Here is a 19,444-nt window from a genome sequence, read left to right as displayed (position 1 = left end):
ATAACTTGGTGGTTTATGATAAGTCTGTTGTGCTGCTTTTTCTGAGCTCTGTGCCCAAAGATCTTGGGTCTCTGGGCAACACAGCCAGAGATCTGACTCCCACGACACCATTGTATACCATTCATTGCTCAATAAAGGTTTATGAACTAAATCTGGGTATAATTTTCATATATCTACTGTAGAAGTGAAATTATTTTTTCATGTTGGCTTTTTTTTAAATATGTCTCCTTTATTGAAGTATGATCATGGAAATTTTGCAGTGAGTGATCTGATGTTTGGGGATGCGCAAGGCACTAGAAATTGGTGGGAGCATTGTCTGAATTATGACGTTTCAATTTTATAAACAATTTAATGAATAAACAGCAAAATGTTGCAATTGAAGGAAAATTTTAAAAAAATCTAGTGTTTTAACTTTTTGTGTGTGTGTATGTGCAAAGTAGCAGTTATTTAAAAACCTAAGCTTTCTCCTTGGCATAGTATTATTGAGAGATCCAGCTCAGTAAAAGATACTTCTACCCATCATGCCTGCACTAATCATCAACCACCCATTTACATTAGTTTTACAGTAATCACATTTGCCCCACTATTCACATAGGGCAGTTTGCACTGACCAATTAACCTTCTGGCCTGTGATAGTAGGAAACTGGAGAGAATGTGACAAAGTCATAAAAAGAATGTACAAACTACACTATACAACGTCAGGATTGGGCCTAGTCTTTGATGTGAGGCAGTGTCTCTACGACCTGTGCTACTATGCAACTTTTATAATGTTTGAGTTTAATGAAGCTGCTCAGCTATCCAATGGATAAAAGCTGTCACTACTTCAGCTTGCCTCGATAGCAGAAATAAATGTGTTATATTCAAAAGTCTAAAACTAACCAATATTCATTTCCACCTGAGAAAAATGTAAATAGACAGCAAGATAATTCTGAGGGACATTATTTTAGTGACTGGAAATGTATCATCAAAATTAGCCTTGGTTTGAATGAAAGTCTGGGTTTCTGTATCAATACTACTCTCAGCTCACCATGGTACCGTAGTGGTTAGTGTTATTACAGCTCGGTGTTTCAGAGCTCAGTTCTGGTGCAGTCTGTAAGGAGTATGTATGTTCTTCCCATGAATTGTGTGTGTTTCTCCTGGTGCTCTTGCTTCGCTTCCCCCCCCCCCCCCCCCCACCACAACACAGTTCAAAGATGTACTGGTTAGTAGGATATTTGGCCATTGTAAATTGTCCAATGATTTGGTTAGGGTGAGATAGGTAGGTTGCTGGCTGTTGCAGCTAATTGGGCCAGAAGGCCCCATTCCACACTCTACCTCTAAATAAAAATGAAGGTGCAGTCACTCTTGGTTTCTTTGCTGAAGTTATTTTTAAAATGAGGTGATGAGTGTTTGTGTTATTTGTTACACTAGACAAAGTAATTGGATCTTGCCATTTGGCTTACAGTGACGACTCTTTTATAAGTGCATATGAGACCACAGCTTGTGTGCTTGCCAGCTTCCTGATTTGTTTTAAAAGAAATAATATAAAACCCAATTGCAAAGTTGATAATGTAAGGGAAGTCAAAAGCAAGCAAACAAGCTTTTGACTTAAAGTGATGCTTCTAAGAGTCAATGCTGAAAGTTTTTGAATGAAAAAGAACTAGGTAAAACAAGTAGGATCCTGGGCTTCATAAATAGAGATACATGTACATCAGGGAGTTATGCGGATGACATCTGAATTAGAATTGATCTGTTATGTATTCCAACCTTACCCCTTCTGAACGCTGTACTCTCCATTCCCTCCGCAACAATCCCAACCTTATCAAACCAGCTGATAAACGGGGGTGCTGTTGTCTGGTGCACCGACCTGTACATAGCAGAGACACGACAACAACTCGCTGACAACCTCCTCTTATCTACACCTGGACAATGACCCCACTAGGGAGCACCAGTCCATTGTCTCCCAAACCATTTCCAATCTCATCAGCTCGGGAGATCTCCCATCCACGGCCACCAAACTTATAGTTCCCACACCCCGCACTTCCTATTTCTACCTCCTACCTAAGATTCACAAACCTGCCTGTCCAGGCAGACCCATTGTCTCTGCTTGCTCCTGCCCCACTGAACTCATTTCTGCCTATCTCGACTCTGTTTTATGTTCCCTTGTTCAATCCCTTCCCACCTATGTCCGTGATACTTCCCATGCTTTACATCTCTTCAAAGATTTCAAGTTCCCTGGCCCCCACTGCCTCATTTTCACCATAGACGTCCAGTCCCTATATATCTCTATTCCCCCACCAGGAAGGTCTCCAAGCTCTCAGTTTCTTCCTGAATTTCAGACCCAGCCAGTCACCTTCTACCACCATTCTTCTCCACCTTGCGGAATTAGTCCTCACCCTTAACAATTTCTCCTTTGGCTTCTCCCACTTCCTCCAAACTAAAGGTGTAGCCATGGCCACCTGCATGGGTCCCCGCATGGGTCCTAGCTATGCCTGCCATTTTGTCGGCCATGTGGAGCAATCTATGTTCCAAGCCTACACCAGTATCTGTCCTCCTCGTTTCTTGCATTATATTGACGACTGCATCGGCGCTGCTTCCTGCACACATGCTGAGCTCGTCGACTTCATTAACTTCGCCTTCAACTTTCATCCCACCTTCAAATTCACCTGGTCGATTTCCGACACCTCCCTCCCCTTTCTAGATCTTTCTGTTTCTATCTCTGGAGATAGCTTATCCACTGACATCTACTACAAACCTACTAACTCACACAGCTACCTAGACTATTCCTCCTCCCACCCTGTCTCCTGCAAAAATGCTATCCCTTTCTCTCGATTCCCCCGCCTCCTCTGCATCTGCTCTCAGGATGAACCCTTTCATTCTGGGACAACGGAGATATCTTCCTTTTTTAAAGAAAGGGGCTTCCCTTCGTCCACTATCAACTCTGCCCTCCATCACATCTCCCGTATTTCACGCACCTCTGCCCTCACCCCATCCGTCTGCCAGCCCACCGGGGATAGAGTCCCCCTGGTCCTCACCTATCACCCTACCAGCCTACAGATCAAACGTATAATCCTCCGTAGCTTCTGCCACCTCCTACGTGATCCCACCACCAGCCACATCTCCCCTCCCCCCCCACTCTCGGCTTTCCGCAGGGATCGCTCCCTACGCGACTCCCTTGTCCATTCATCCTCCCCCATCCCTCCCCACCGACCTCCCTCTGGGCACTCATCCCTGCAAACGGAAGAAGTGCTACACCTGCCCCCATACTTCTTCCCTCACCACCATCCTAGGCCCCAGACAGCCCTTTCAGGTGAGGCATCACTTCACCTGCGAGTCAATTGGGGTGATATACTGTATCCGGTGCTCCTGATGTGGCCATTTATACATTGGGGAGACCCGCCGCAGACTGGGAGACCATTTCGCCGAACACCGGTGCTCAGTCCTCCAGCAGTGGTGGGATCTCCCCGTGGCCACACACTTCAATTCCACAGACCACTCCCACTCCGATATGTCTGTCCATGGCCGCCTCTACCGTCAAGATGAGGCCACACGCAGGTCGATGGAGCAATACCTTATCTACCGCCTAAGTAGCCTCCTTCCTGCCGGCATGAACATCCAACTCAGACCTCTGTTGATACCCCTGCCCCCCCCCCCATACCCCATCCCTATCTATTATTTCAGTCTGGTTCTCTTTCTCTTTTTTCCCCCTCACTATAATCCTCCCAGCCCTACCTTTCTTTCTCTTTTATTTCCCATAATTCTCCACCTTCCCCCTAGCTTATTTCCCTCCAGCCTATCGCTTCCTAGCTCTCTACTTTATCCCTTCTGACCATCCCGTGTTACTTCACTCCTGATGAAGGGTTTCGGCCCGAAACGTCGTCACTACCTCCTCCCATAGATGCTGTCTGGCCTGCTGAGTTCTGCCAGCATTTTGTGTTTTTATTTATTTCCAGCATCTGCAGATTCACTTGTGTTATATATGCTAAATTGTTTAATCAGATACTCTTGTAGACACTTGGGGAAGGTGGGGGTGGAATATTGCATATTGAGTGAAAGAAAAGTTGGGAATTATAACTGGATTGATAGTTAGAAACAGCCAATACAGTTTCTAAGATCAATAAGAGTAGGGTATAACCATATAACAATTACGGCACGCAAACAGGCCATCTTGGTCCTTCTAGACTGTGCCGAACGCTTACTCTCACCTAGTCCCACTGACCTGCACTCAACCCATAATCCTCCATTCCTTTCCAATTTTACTTTAAATGACAGTGCTGTTCTATGTACATTGCTGAGTACTATGCTGTAGTTTGCTGACTTTGTTTATCAAATAATTATTCCTTGCATTGACTCATGACACTGTACAAAAAATACTCAGCCCATTAATTAGATTCTTGAAATTTTGTTTTTTGTTGGCGTGGGGCAGTGAGGAAGAACATGGACATATTGTAATAAGTTCAACCCAAAGTATTACCTTTTTTGCTAGATCGACTGATTTTAAGGATGTATTGTTATGCAAGTTCAATAGTTGATTTGCATAATGCTTGTGTTCCTTTGTTCATATATGGTCTGTCCACCTTTATAGCTGATACTTTGGATGCTTTAGTGTGAGCAAATTACTACAGGTTTCCCCTGCTAGCCGAAGGTAGAGCATTCCTATGAAATGGTTTGTAAGCTGGAATGTCGTAAAGTGAATAAGCAATTACCATTTATTAATATGGAGAAAAATTTGTGAGCATTCCCAGACACAAAAAAATCTACAAAACCATGCCAAATAACACATAAAATCTAAAATAACAGTGACATGTGGTAAAAGCAGGGATGATATGATAAATATACAGCCTATATAAAGTAGAAATAATGTATGTACAGTGTAGTTACGCTTAGTAGAATTGAGAAGACAGCGAGCACACTGATGGTGTGTTAGGCTGAGTCATCGGAGGTTGGGTGATGGTAGGTACAGGAGTCTGAGGTGTGGTGTCGTCATCGTTGTCTGTTTCCATCAGGGCAGGCTGGTCACTAACATCTTCTATATCTGCCTGCCTTGATGTCGAAGTTCATCTGCTGATGTGGAAAGCTTGAAAAACGACAGTGTGCTTGACTGCTTAACCTTGTGCATTTTTCTATCAAACAATTCTTTGTAAGCACTCAAAACATGCTGCAAACCTCCTCTAAACCTACATATCTTTTCAAAATTAAAGTCATACTTTTCCGCAATCATTGCGTGTTGTCAATCGCAGCAAAGGTCTCGCGCAGTTCCTTCACATTATTTCCTGGATGGCTTCACTTTCAGACCGTTCACTGCTGCGTTCGGTTTCGATTATTATCCTTTCCTCTTGCAATTACATCAGCTGTCAGTTCTTGGTCATAGGATGCCAAAACCTCTTCAACATCATCTTTGTCAACTTCCACAAACCCAGCCTCCTTAGCCAAATTCACTATTGCTGTATTTATTGTTGATGGTTTGAAGCCTTTAAAATCGTTCCTTGCTTTGGGACAGTTTTCTCCAAATGCCATTTCGCCTATTCGCCTACCAAGAGCATCTCCAATGTTGGCGATTGCCAATTTTATATTGTACTCTTTCCAGATCTTTTGCAAAGATGCTTTGGAGTTGCCTTCTCTATCAATGGTACTTGCAACAAAACACATAACATTTTGCGTATAGTAAGCCTTAATTGTGGCTATTTGGCCTTGGTCGTACGGCTCCAGCAACGATGTCATATCCGGCGGTAAGAACGCAACATAAATGTTACTGCTATACTCAGTAATGCCAGGTGGATGAGCAGCACTATTATCGACAATCAAAAGACATCTATTATCGAAGTTATTTTCTGCACAGTATTTTTCAACAAAACAACTAAGGTATCCACTGGTACTCAAAAAAAAAAGCACTTGATATTCCAACCACTTGGATGTGAACGGAACACAAAATAAATGGAGATAAAGCACAGATGCGCACAGGCATGTGTTTAAGCAATGGCAGCTAGAGTGCAGTTCCAGGGGAGGAGCTTGACTGCTTAGGGCGTGCGCTGTCTTTTTTTGTAAAAGTGAATACTCTTCTGTTAGCGAAAACGGGTAACTAATGTAGGTCTTTTGTAACAGCAAGGTGTTGTAAAGCGAACGTTCAAAAAGTGGGGGCCACTTGTATGTAAAATTTTTAATTTTATCCGAACTTGGAAAAGTTGGAAGTTAGATTCCGTTTTCTGTGTGTTATCTTGTGATTTTTTTTCTGTGATTTTAATCTATAGTTTGTGCATTGAATCTGCATAAATTTTAATTTTAACCATTTCATCAGGTATATTACCTGATGAAGAAATATACAAATTCTTGTAATGCAACACACCCAAGATGCTGGTGGAACACAGCAGGCCAAGCAGCATCTCTAGGAAGAAGCACTGTCGACGTTTCGGGCTGAGGCCCTTCGTCAGGACTAACTGAAAGGAAAGATAGTAAGAGATTTGAAAGTTGGAGGGGGAGGAGGGAAATGCGCATTTCCCTTCCCCTTCCTACTTTCAAATCTTACTATCTTTCCTTTCCATTAGTCCTGACGAAGGGTCTTGGCCTGAAAAGTCGACAATGCTTCTTCCTATAGATGCTGCTTGGCCTGCTGTGTTCCACCAGCATTTTGTCTGTTGCTTGGATTTCCAGCATCTACAGATTTCCTCATGTTTGCTTTTCAAATTCTTATTAATCCTATTTGATTTGTAGATATAAGGAGTTGCATTTGGGGTACAATTGTGTCTGCTTTCAAGAGTAGTTGGAATCTTATCACCTGAAGGCCTTGGAAAAGCTACATAAAACCCCAAAGAAACCTCACAGGGAGTTAAAGGAACCACCCTCCGAGCCAAAGGAAACGTGGGAGGAAAGAGCAGGTGGAGACTGAAAGCACAATGGTGAGTAAAAAGCAGAATATTTTGGCTGATTTCCTTTAGGAAAGGTAAGTTTGTTTGTATTTTTAGCAAAATGACATTGAGAATGCACTCAATAGTAACCATGCTTATGGAAATGGAGATTTGGAGGATGCAATTGGTGATAACATTGTATGAAGGCAGTTCATTATCTACACTAGATGTCTGTACAGAATTTGATGAATTCCTCTGTCAATAACAATTAGCCTCTAATGCAGTTTTATAGTGCTATAGTAGTATTGATAATCTAATTTATTCTATGTTTTCATTATTAGTCTGTTACTCAGTTAAACAGCATTTTGTTTTATATACCTTTTTAACTTGTTCCATTAAGCTCCAGCTAATTGGGGTATCTGCTTAATTAGCCAAAACGTGCTGGTGCCAATGTGTCCAAATTAACTGGAATCCAATATAATCTATGTACATGTAATTATTTTATACTAATTGTAATATAACTGGTTTTGTATTTTGTAGAAGTTTCTCAGCTTTCTATAGCAAGTGTTATGCTACTTGACTCTAGCTGTCTGGTTAATTGTTATCACTGGATGTTGATGGATTATTTGACAGATTGAAGGCTATGGAGATTTGTCAGAAGAGTTATTGAGGCCACTAAGTATCAGCCAAGGTTATAATTGAATGGTGGGGCAGACCTTGGAGCCCTGGTGATTTATTCTAATCTGCTTGTGCAGTGTTCCCCAGGTGTTGGGACTACAATTGCTGCCATTGTCTGATGGTGTCCAGAAAAGATCAACTTGAGCGCACGCACGTATTGGATTTAAAGCAAATACAGACTAACCAGTGGAATTAAATTTACTGCTGATAATTGGTGTTGCATTTTGGTGTAATGCATAAGAAAAGCCAATGTAAATAGAGAGCATAAGCCTAAAGGGGCTAAAGGATGGATTTCAGGCTGCAAGTTAATTGAAGCATTGGACTATTAAAGCACTTTTGTAAGAGCCTCCAAATTTGGTGCCATGATTAACCTTGTACAAAATTTTGGTTTAAGTGCAGATGGAGTATTGTCTCCAGTTCTGGATGCTACACTTTATGGGAAAGATAGGTTTTGGAGAGGATATGGAAGTGATTACCAAAATGATCACAGGAATGGGAAATAATAGCTAGTGGTGGTTCTTTGAAATGAGTAAGTCACAGGTGTAGATTAAAGTAAATGGTTGAAAGAGCAAAGAATAAGTGACATGATGAAGAACTGCTGAGCAGTAAGTGGTTGGGCTCTAAAATATGCTGCTGTGTTAATGGTGGAAATGAGTTGTCAGAATTTTTCAGAAGGTTATACACCATTGAGGTGAGAGTCATGGGGTAGGGCAGCAGCAGAATTAGATTGTGCCTGCAGTACTGACATAGCATAGAGGGGCTAATTGGCAGTTTCCTGTGCTGTGATCATTGTAATAATGCAATACTGCAAATGTTCAATCGCTGCTTCTGAGCTAGTGTGTAAGTGAGAACAAAATTAAATGGTAATAATTTAGGCTGTGAAAGATTCATAAATGCCCAATAGGGCAGCAATCAGACCATTGCCCAAAAAGAGCAGGATCAGGTGCTTCAGCTGCTATCACCCAGTGGCATACGAATCTATTATGATGGAGTGATTTGAGAGGTTGTTCAGAGCTGGATTCGGCTCCTGCTTAAGCAAGGCCTGCTGGACACACTGCAGCTTGCCTGGTACCGCAATAGGTCTACAACAGGTGCAGTCTCACTAGCTCTCCATTTGGCCTTGGATCACCAAGACATTAGTAATATGTACGTTAGACTGCTGCTTATTGATTACAGCTTGGCTTTCAACACAATCATACCCTTAGTTGTCATCAACAAGTTCCAAACCACGGGCCTCTATCTCCTGCTGCAACTGGATCGGAAATAACATCTCACAACTATAAATCTGCCTTTACACAACTTCAACATAATATCCCAACTCCTATACTCAATACTTTGATAGCTTTCCTTGTAAACACTGCCCCTAACCTTGGTGTCATCTGCAAATTTGCTGATCCAGATGACAAGCAAAAGACCCAGCATCAATTCCTGTGGCAAATCAATAGTCACAGGTGTCCAGTTGACAACTATCTACTACCACTGTTTGGCTTCTCCTGCAAAATCAATGTCTACCTCATCTTGAATGTCAAGCGACTGAACCTTCTTGACCAACCTCCTATTTCACATCGGTGTACAGACGTGGTGGAGAAGAAGCAACCGGAATTGCATAGGAGGAAATGAGATGCTACCAAGCAGTCCAATCATAGTTGTTGCGGTCTGCGTTGCTGCAGCACGTGAGTTAATTTTTTGGGGAGCTGCATGTCACCCTATAATGTAGGTACGCGGTACCTACGGTGTTAATGCAACGCACAAGTATAAATCAGCCTTAAGATGGTGAGGCTTAATTTGAAGTATTGTATGCAGTTTTGGTCACTTACCTACAAGCAAGAGGACAATAAGTATGAAAGAGTATGGAGAAAATTTTCAAGGATATTGCCAGGAATTGAAAAGCAGAGTTATAGGGAAAGGTTGAATAGGTTGGGGCTTTATTCCCTAGAACATAGAAGATTGAGAGGAGATTTGATACAGATATACAAAATTCTGAGGGATATAGCAAACAGGCTTTCCCCACTTTAATTGGGTGAGATTTTACTAGTGGTTATGGGTGAAAGATGAAATTTTTTAGGGGAAATATGGGGGGAGCTTGGGGTGGTGAGAGAGTGGAACAAGCAACTAGCGATAGTGGTGGATTCAAAGTTAATTTATTATCAAAGTATACGACACTGAAATTTTTCATTTCACTGTGTAGCCATGAAACCAAGGAAGATTTAAAAAAGAAAAGCACCACGAACGTCAACCCCAGAATCACACCTCCCTGCAAAAAAAAGTACGAAAACAAAACAGGCACATTGACTCCCCAAATCCCCCTCCCCCACAAAAAAAACAGACAATCAGGCGAAAAGCCTCTGAATATAAAAGCTATCTGGTTGAAAAATAGTCTATAGTCCAAAGACCAAATCCAAAAACACGGGGAGAAGTTTTGGACAGTGCTCACCAGGCCTGGGCACAGCACCAGGCATTTCCTTCTCTGGTCAGAGCAACTGATCAAAAGACAGGCAGCCAGCACTCGCTGCTGTGCTTCAATATCCTTTTGTTGCTTTGATGGAAAGTTTGATTTCAGCATTTCATTCGTTCAGTTGTTACGTATAATGTCAGAGAATGTATACAATACGTAAACTGAAGTTCTTGCTATCAGCAGTCATCCTCGAAACTGAAGAAAAATCGCCACAGAATGAATGACAGAAAAATACATAAGAACCCCCAAAGCCCCCTGTCCCCTCCCACAAGCAAGCAGCATCAACCCTCACCCCCCCACACTTAGCATAAAGCATCAGCATTCCCACCACCCACTATGCATGTAAAAGCAGAGCACCCAAAGAGAGACCATGGTCTCCAGTCCTTCAAAAACTAACTGTCCACTCTAACATTTTGACATCACACAGGCACTCTCTCCACAGTGACAGGAAACAACAGTCACTACTTTGTTAGTCTGAAGCGTGGCTTTTTATTTCAAGTTCCCCAGCTCAAGAATTGGCACACCAATTACCAAGTACAGAGCCCTCCGCCAGCCACTCGCTGTGATCGATGTTCCAGCTCCCACTATGCTTCAGGGTATGACGCTGGTGTGCAGTCCTCGAAGGTGCCCAATTTCAGGCCAAGCTTGGACATACACGACTGGTTGGGAAGTTCCAAGGGCGGCATCATGCAGATCTGCTGTGGATCATCAAAGATTCTGATAGGATTCAGCTACACTGAAAAGAAAAATAGACGTTACAGTAGGAAAAACTCAATTGTTTTGCTGATGAGCTGGGATAAGTCACCCTCTGGATTTTAGATAATATACATAGTTGGGAGGGGCTGGAGGGCTATGGTTCAGGTGCAGATTGATGGGACTAGGCAGATAAAAATTTTGGCATGCATTAGATATGCTGAAGAGATGGGTTCTGTGCAGTAATGTTCAATGACTTAGTGCAGCGTACACTGGATGAATCTGTTATTAACTGTTAGGAGCTAAATAGTGCTGCAGTAGTATTGGTAGTGTTCTAATTTGTACTGTTCTAGTCAGTGAAATGGTAGTTTCTTTTTTATACTTTAAACTATTGCCAAGAAAATTTGGTTAATTGGGCCAAATGTAGTGGTCCTAGTGTCCCAATTACCTGAATTCACTCTGTATGAGCTGGCTGTGACCTCCTAAGAAATAGCTTGGAGATTTTATGAAGACAACCGAGGGTCACAACATAACAAGATTTCAATCCCTTACATATTCTCAAGTTTTCTGTACCAGCCGTGAGATATGGTATATGCGTACAAGTTGTAAGATAGTACAGTCTTTTAACTTCAAAGAGAAATTTGAATTTGATGTTGCCATTATGGTTTACCTAGCTTCAATGTAAATGCTTTGTTTTCCTACCAGCGTCCCATGCGTATTTTTGTGAATGATGACCGCCATGTAATGGCAAAACATGCTGCCATCTACCCAACTCAAGAAGACCTTGAAGCAGTACAGAATATGGTGTCACATACTGAACGGGCCTTGAAGGCAGTTTCTGATTGGTTGGATGAGCAGGAGAAGGCTAGTTCTAAAACAGAAGTCACTGAAGCAACTGAAGAACCTGCAACAGAAGGCGAGAACAAGGAAGGGTATGTAAGAACTGCATCTTAGCTAACTGGGGATGGGGGTTGGGGTAGTGGTAAGAAAGCATTAATAAATATGAGAGGTTCTGCAGATGCTGAATATCCAGAATAATATGCTGGAGAACTTCAGCAGGTCGAGCAGCAGCTATGGAAAGGAGTAAACTGTTGTCATTTTGAGTCGGGGCCCTTTATCTCTGCCTGTAACAACAGTTTATTTCTTCCATAGATGCTGCCTGTTCTGCTGAGTTCCTACAGCATCTTGTATGGAAAGCTTTGAACTGTTTTTAGGATGATTAGTGCTTGCTTACAATAGCACTCTTGTAGGGGAAATTCAAATTTGTGGAATTAAGCAGCAGAGAAGGAAGCTTATTCAAACCAATGTATCTCTGCCAGTTCTCAACCTATGCAACAGTTCCTTTTTTTCCCCATTCATGCCATTTTTCTATTAACTATTTTATGAAATTCACTTGTTGATATTGAATTGGCTTCCACCATTGTTTCAAAGACTGCATGCAAGGTCATGCTTTCATTTAAATTTCTTTTGGCTTTTAGTTTTTAGCCAGTCATTTCAAATCTGACCTTGTCTACTAGTCATTTGTCAAATGAACGTGGAGTTTTTGACTGGCCTATCTCGTACATTTTTCTACTGTAGAGATGTACAAGTACAGGTGTTTTTCTCCTCCCTTCCCCCCCCCCCTTACGAATATTCACTTTACGCCACTTTTACAAAAGACCTACATTAGTAACCTGCTTTTGCATTACAAAGAGGATTTTCTTTTTACGAAATTATACTTTTACGAAAATTTTTCCCATATAAATTAATGGTTCTTCGCTTTACGCCATTTCAGCTTGAGAAAAGTTTCATAGGAACGCTCTACCTTTGTAAAGGGGGGCAGATCTATATTATGACTGCATGGAATCCCTAAGTTTTGAGAATCACTGCATGTGATAGAAGAAAAACTGTAGCCAGTTTGTACAGGTGTTTCCCACAGTTGCCATTTAATGACCACAAATTGATGTTGATGGGAGGGTAAATATTGTTCAACTGACGAGGAGAGCTCCCTTTTTAAGACATGCATCTCCTTAGTAGTTTGTCTCATCCAGAAGATGGTAGTAGCTGGTAGTTCAGGTTTCCTTTAGACTGCATGTAGTGCTTAGTTGGAATGCTAATTGAACAATGACAATAAATCACAGATTACTGAACATAAGCCGTAGATGATACCAAATTGCTTGATCTTAGTAGTCTTCTGCTAAATCTCTAAAGTGTCTTGAAATTTTGATATACTAGCATTAACCACTGTTATAAGGCCCAACCTGAACATTGCAGTTTAGTGTAACTTCATTTTGTATCTTTGTTAATATAGGCTAAGATCGCTTCCTTATTATGTAAATTTCTCCCATCACTATTTAAATTTCTGTACCTGCATCCATCCATTTTTGAAAGCATTGATCAAATGCTTTTAACAGTGTCATTCCTTAACTGCTCTGCATTTAATTTCATCTGTCATGTGAATGTCTATTGTCTGACCTTCAGATTGTTAACTTCATTGGCCTCACTTCAGAGTTTCTGTAGACTTCAAAGTAGAATATGAAAGGAATAGCAGTCTCAAGTACCTTCTGCCTATAAACAATTTATTTTTTATATAAAAAAGAAATTTTATATTTCTACAAAAAAGTTCTTATGACAAATTAGCATCTATGCTGCTATTGTCCTTTTGACCCAGTGGGCTTTGTTTTCCTGTGCATTCCCTGAAGATTGAAATGCTGATTCCTTTGTTTTTTTATCAGGCTGAGCTGACCTTCCTATAAGCACTCTTATATGTGTCAGGCAATGAAATACTTGGAAGTAATCACTAATGCAGAAAACAGCCAACTTGTACATGAGTTCACATAAGCAATAGTATATTGACTGAATTTATGGGCTGTTTTAAAAGTGTTTTTAACATCTGGGGAACAACCACTTATGGAATCATGGGATCACTTGCATTCATCTCAGTAAGCATACAAGGTATTAGTTTTAACATTGCATCCAATAGACATTACTTCCGGGGGTTCTTGATGCTGTTCAGTCTTGCATTGATTTGTGTTCAGTATACTAATGCATTCAGTTTACTAAATGGAAGGAGAAACATAGTTATGGCCATAAGTTTACCTCATAGTGAAATAGGGCTGGTTGAATGCTGAACCCTTTTTTTTAATAGGGCTGCAGCATCTTTATATCTCTGTTGAATCCAAGTAATATGGCTGGAGCCTAAGCAGTTGCCATCCAAGCTTTTCTTGCAATGTTTGCATTTCGGTGAACAGCTGACCTTAAGTACTTTCAGTCAATATGACTTCACTTTATCACATTTTCTTTAGTTTTTAGCCATCCTATTCTGCTGGTATGTACAATACCAGTATGGCTTCTGTCCTGCTGTTTCTGTCTCGCCCTGCAGTATAAACATGGAAGGATAACTGACACCTGAAGAAAGTTGCTCTTGCAAGAGTAGAGTAAACTTTTCATAATTTGTGATAATTAACCAATTTGAATCAATTTTCTAGCTAGTTGATTCCATAATGCTTTCATAATAACTTCAGCTGTATTTTGAACTTTAACCATGTAAAGCAAATAATGGCATTTATTGCTCCCAGAGTAAAGAAAACTGTTCTTTTAGAAAATAGATTCTCCATATGTATTGCAGTGCATTTTAAACTATTTACAAGGTTTGCAATGCTCTGAAGTGAGGAAATAAAAATCTAGGATATATGGATAATGCCTTTGTTTTGATTAGGGTAAGATTTTTGTCCCTTAAACAAATTATCTCCAGGTCTAAACTTTGGCTGTTCGAATTGGCGTGGATGGTGGTGTTCACTTAAAAATCAAAAGGAAAATGAAATTTTGAGCATCTTGAACTGATATTCAAGACTGTAAGCCTGGTTACATCACACCTAGGTATCTTTTAGGAAGTTTATATTAGCCTTGGTTGTATTCCTGGAATTTTGCTTAAAAGTAATTTGAAAACAGTAATGCAAATTAATGGCGTGCACTGAATTTTCTTCTGGATCAAAAGTTCAGGAGTATTGGGCTAAAAGTTTAAACTAGTCATTTTCAAAAATGAATTGGGGAATATTTCTATACTCAGTGTTTTATTTTGCTTTTTTGCAAGGGATCCATTTTCATTATCAAAATAGCTTTATCTAAATGTATTGATGGGTGTGGTGGGTGGCATGGTACGTGGTAAGGTCACATCAGCCATGATCTTAATAATTGCTGGAACTGGCTTGAGGGGCACATTGGCCTCCTTTTCCCAAGTTAGATGAAATGGCTGTTAACTAAGGCATGAATGGCACCACCAGGTGCATGCATTTCTATCGTGACCTATTATTTTTCTTTTTCTTTCACAGAATGGAAGACCATGACAACTTTACCATGTATGCCAAATTTTATTATCATTAAACTGGTAGACTATTGCAGAAGTAAAATTTCATTGATGACAAACTTGAAGTCTGTGATAATTTATGTAATATTGCTGCTGCTGCTCTCACAAATGTGGTTTAGAAATTTAGATGCACTCCAATTTGAATTACTTTTCTAACCAGGTGACTTCATGGTGCTTGCATGCTTAAAGTGCTTCCTTCAAGGGGGATAGGCTGGGTGGCTGCAAAGTAAGTTCCATAAAATTTATAACCTCTACTGGAACCTAATTTTTTTGCCATATTTCATGGTAGCAACATGCATGTGGGAAGATTTTAGAAGGTGTTGTTTCATTTCTGTTGACATTAGCATAAAGTACTATACTAACTTCTGCAGGTGTTAGTGGTGACTTGTATGTATAACTTGAGTAACATTGATGTGGACTCTCCTTTTGTCATTCAAGGCTTTCTCGGTTCTCCAATAGATGTGCTATCCTCTGATTTTATATATATATATATATAAAATCAGCTGATATGTTTCCTATATTTTTTCCTAAAAGCTATTTCATTGGAGAGTCCTTCGTAGTATTAAGGTTGTGAAAAGTACTTTATCTTTTCGTCTGGAACTGTGTATACTTACTTGAATGGATTTTAATGCACTATTTTGTATAACAAGTGCAGCTGTTGCAGGATGTCAACTTGCATGTGCAACTTTACTAGAAAAATTCTGTATTGGGGGAAAAAGGGAATAAATCTCCTTACCTTTTTGTTTTCACTTAATTTTTTTTGCCCATTCATTATATTTCAATGACATTTGAACTTTAAAGATTAATGAGAGATGGTAAAGAATCATGAGGGATGTAGTGACCAGAACATGGTAGAATTCCAGATAGTTTTGAAGGAGAATGGTCTTGGAACCTGTGATAGTGTCTTCAAGGGCAATTTTAATGGTGTGAAGATGTAGTTTTCTGGGACGTTGGGCAAATAAGCTAAGAATTCAGTGGGTGAGCAGTAGCATTTATGAAGGACTAGCTGGTCCTTCAAGCACAACAGTAATTTGTCTCATTAAAGTGGATTTCCACGAGAAAGGTTAATGAAAAGTTAAAGGTCTTGGTCAAAAGTAGGGCATATAAAACAGAAAGAGCTAGTAGTAGGCCAGAGGACTGTGAATTTATTATTAGAAACTAACAGTGAAAGATTTATGAAGACTTGTAAAGCAGCAAAAAGCTCATAAGAAAATTGAGGCAAAATATGCACAGGAAGAGTGGCTGAGTAAATTAAGTATGGCACTTGAGAATGGTACTGGGGCATTAATAACAAGAAACAAAAGTGACGTATACATTAAATCGGAATTTTTTGCATCAGCCTTCTTGGTGGAAGACTGCAAATACTCCTTTACTCACAGATGGGCTAATTTCAAATATGAAAACAAATTAGAGTCAGAATATTGAGAGCAAATTGAGACTAAAGGCAGACAAATTCCTGTAACCCAATTGCTCACCCTCAAGGATTTGAAAAGAAATGGTCACAGAGATGGTGAATAATCTGGGAGGATCCAGAGCGTTGGAGGAAATAACTGAACAGTCAGGCATGCTTAATGTAATTATAATAGTCAAATAGTCTTGAAACGAAAATTTTCTTTAATTTGAGAACTTGGTAGTTACAGTAGGGAATTTATTGCTGTATATCAGGTATATCCATGATTTGTGGAAGATCATGTAATAAATTCACAAATTACTCCCAAGCCAGATGAGACATGGAATGGAAAAAAATGCTGTTGTGGAATTTATGTTGGGGGGGGGGGGGGAGAGAATAAACCACTATATATAATTAATTGCAGGCATCCTGGTTTATAGGAGAAGGCCACTTAAGTGACTTACTTTAAGAACCAACAAGGTAAACTCATCAGTGGATAATTGTATCAAACAATTCAACATCCATTTCTAGATAGTTAAAGCAACATGTATCTCTCCCTATAATAGTCAGAATTCCCTTGCCTATAGATGGAAATGGGTTAAGATTGGCTGCTAATGCAAGGGGAGGACATCTGGTAAGTATGAGTTGTTTTAGAGTATATCCAAAGGGTAAGGGGAAAGGTGACATGTTTAAAGAACTTTGGTTAACAGGTGATTTTGAAGGTTTGATCAGGGAAAAAGGTAGTGTATGTTTAAGTATAGGCAATTAGTATGTAATGAGACCTTGGTGGTTATAAAGGACCTGGGAGAAATCAGGCCTAAAAAGGCCTAACTTCAAGTAAGAGCAATGAAAATTGTTAAATCTTTTACGGTAGATTAGAGGCAAGGAGGTTCAAAGCGTGAAAACCTGACATGTAAGGGCTTTAAGAACACTAACTGGAGAAAGTTTAGGGATGCTGCTACCTATGGAAATTGCACCAACATCGAGCAATATGTGGATTCTGTGACTCAACTGTATACAGAAATGTACTGAGGATGTTCCCATCATGAAACATATCTGAGTAAGGGCAAATCAGAAGCCATGGTGAACTGCAGAAATTCATGCACGGCTGAGAAATTGTGGTGCTGCCTTTAAATTGGGAGATGTGACACCTCAGGGAAGCAATAACTACTTTCCCACTCCACCAGGAAAGCAAAATGGGAGCATTCTCAGAATATACAGCCACTTCTGCGATACCAGGGACACAGAGCAGGTGCATGTGGCAGAGAATTCAGAAGATTACAGACTTCAAGTCTATCCTACACATCAGTGACCAAGATGCCTCACACCCTGACAGGCTGAATGTCTTTTACGCCTGGTCTGATGCTGGCTAAGAAGGCACCCCATCCCTCCAGGGGAGCAGACGTTCTGTCTGCCTAAAGCTGAGGTGAGGAAAACTGTGGCCAGAGTCAACCCACTGATGGATATATTCAACATCTCTCTGGAATAGTCCATTGTTCCCTCGGTTTTGAAGGCTGCAACCATCTTTCAAGAAGTTAGCAGTAACCTACCTAAATGACCATTGTCAGTGGCATTAACATCAATCTTTATGAAATGCTTTGAGTGGCCGTTCATGGAGCACATTAAAGGCTTACTCCTGGCTACATCGGACCCTTTCTAGTTTTCTTATTACTCAGATCGATCCACTGATGATACAGTAGCCTCTGCCCTCCACTCTCTCCTGTGCCCTCTGGAAAATGGGGTCTCGTATGCCAGGCTGCTGTTTATAGACCAGTTTGGTGTTTAAAACCATCATATTCCAGAAACAGGTGGGAAGCTTTGCTATGCTGTGTTTCAGCACCTCCCTCTGCAACTGGTTACTGGACTTAGTAATAAAAAGGCCGCATTCGGTCTGTGTAGTCTCTAATCCCATTGCACTGAACATTGATGCTCCCCAGGACTGTGTGTTCAGCCTGTGGCTGTTCACACTGCTGACACATGATTGTGTTGCAGGATTCAGCTCAAATTGTGACATCAGGTTTGTGGATAGTACAGCAATGGTTGGCCTCATCAACAGCAATGACGACAAAGTACAGAGAGGAAGTAGTGCATCCGGTGGAGTGCTGCATGAAAAACAATCAAAGCCTGAATGTGGAGAAGACCAAGGAAATCATTGTGGACTCAGGAAGGTGCAGTTTAACCATCCCCCTCTGCGAACACATGGCTCCGCCTTACAGAGAGTTAAGTGCGCAAGTTCCTGGGAATTTACATCACAGATGGTTTTACCTGGTCCCTCTCTGAGCAAGAAAGCACAGCAGTGCCTCCACTTCCTAAGGAGAATGAGGCAAGTGAGGCCCCCCCACTCCTATTTTAACTGAATTTTACAGGAACACCATTGAGTGTGTCCTGACAGTTGCATCTCCATCTCTAATGGGAGCATTTGAGTACCGGACTGGAAGTACCAACAAAAAATGTGGATGGGTAGATTCATAAGTTGGCAGTGAAATAAAAATAGGTGGCATTGTGGATAGTGTAGAAGCTTGTCAAAATATACTATGGATATGAATGGGGGAAAGGCAGTTGGAGTTTAATCTAGAAAGTGTGAGGAGTCACAGTGTGTGAGATCAAATGAAATGGGAAATTTCACAGTGGCTGCATCTTCATGAGTTTTGGATTGGACTGCATCTAGAAATCTGTTTATTTCTTATTCCCCCTCATTATAGGAAGAATATGGAGAGGGTGCCCAAGAGGTTTAACAGAATGCTGCCTGGTTGTGAGGCCATGTGCTGTGAGGAGAGGTTGGACAAAGTCAGTTTGTTTTCTCTGGAGTGGTGGGGGCTGAGAGGAGGCCTGGCAGTTTTATGTGATTATGAGAGGGATGGATAGGCAGCTGGCATCTTTTTCCCAGAATCAAAATGTTTAATTACTAGAAGATGTTAAAAGTAAATTTATTATCAAGTGAGGTGAAGGCTTCAGTCAGTTGACCATGGATATTGCATACTAGCTGTTTGGATTCACAAGTCTAGGCAGTACAATATGGAGAGCAAGCTGTTACCCATGTTGCCAGCTCCCCCTCCACACAT

General features: G+C 40.8%; 1 protein-coding gene across 3 annotated transcripts in view; it reads left to right on the top strand.

Annotated features, from left to right (window-relative positions):
• The window catches only part of ilf3b (interleukin enhancer binding factor 3b), a 74,964-nt gene that overhangs the window by 10,755 nt on the left and 44,765 nt on the right, over window positions 1-19,444 (top strand). For all 3 annotated transcript variants that reach the window (XM_059992221.1, XM_059992220.1, XM_059992222.1), the window contains exons 2-4: window positions 6,688-6,872; window positions 11,353-11,579; window positions 14,958-14,984. In XM_059992221.1, coding sequence (XP_059848204.1) covers window positions 6,870-6,872; window positions 11,353-11,579; window positions 14,958-14,984 — 257 coding nt within the window. In that variant the 5' untranslated portion in view covers window positions 6,688-6,869. The remainder of the gene's footprint in view (window positions 1-6,687; window positions 6,873-11,352; window positions 11,580-14,957; window positions 14,985-19,444) is intronic.

Source organism: Hypanus sabinus, chromosome 16 (assembly GCF_030144855.1).
Source record: "Hypanus sabinus isolate sHypSab1 chromosome 16, sHypSab1.hap1, whole genome shotgun sequence".
NCBI classification, from domain to species: Eukaryota; Metazoa; Chordata; class Chondrichthyes; order Myliobatiformes; family Dasyatidae; genus Hypanus; species Hypanus sabinus.
Note: the sequence above shows the minus strand (reverse complement) of the source record. Positions and strands in the feature narration are given on the sequence as shown.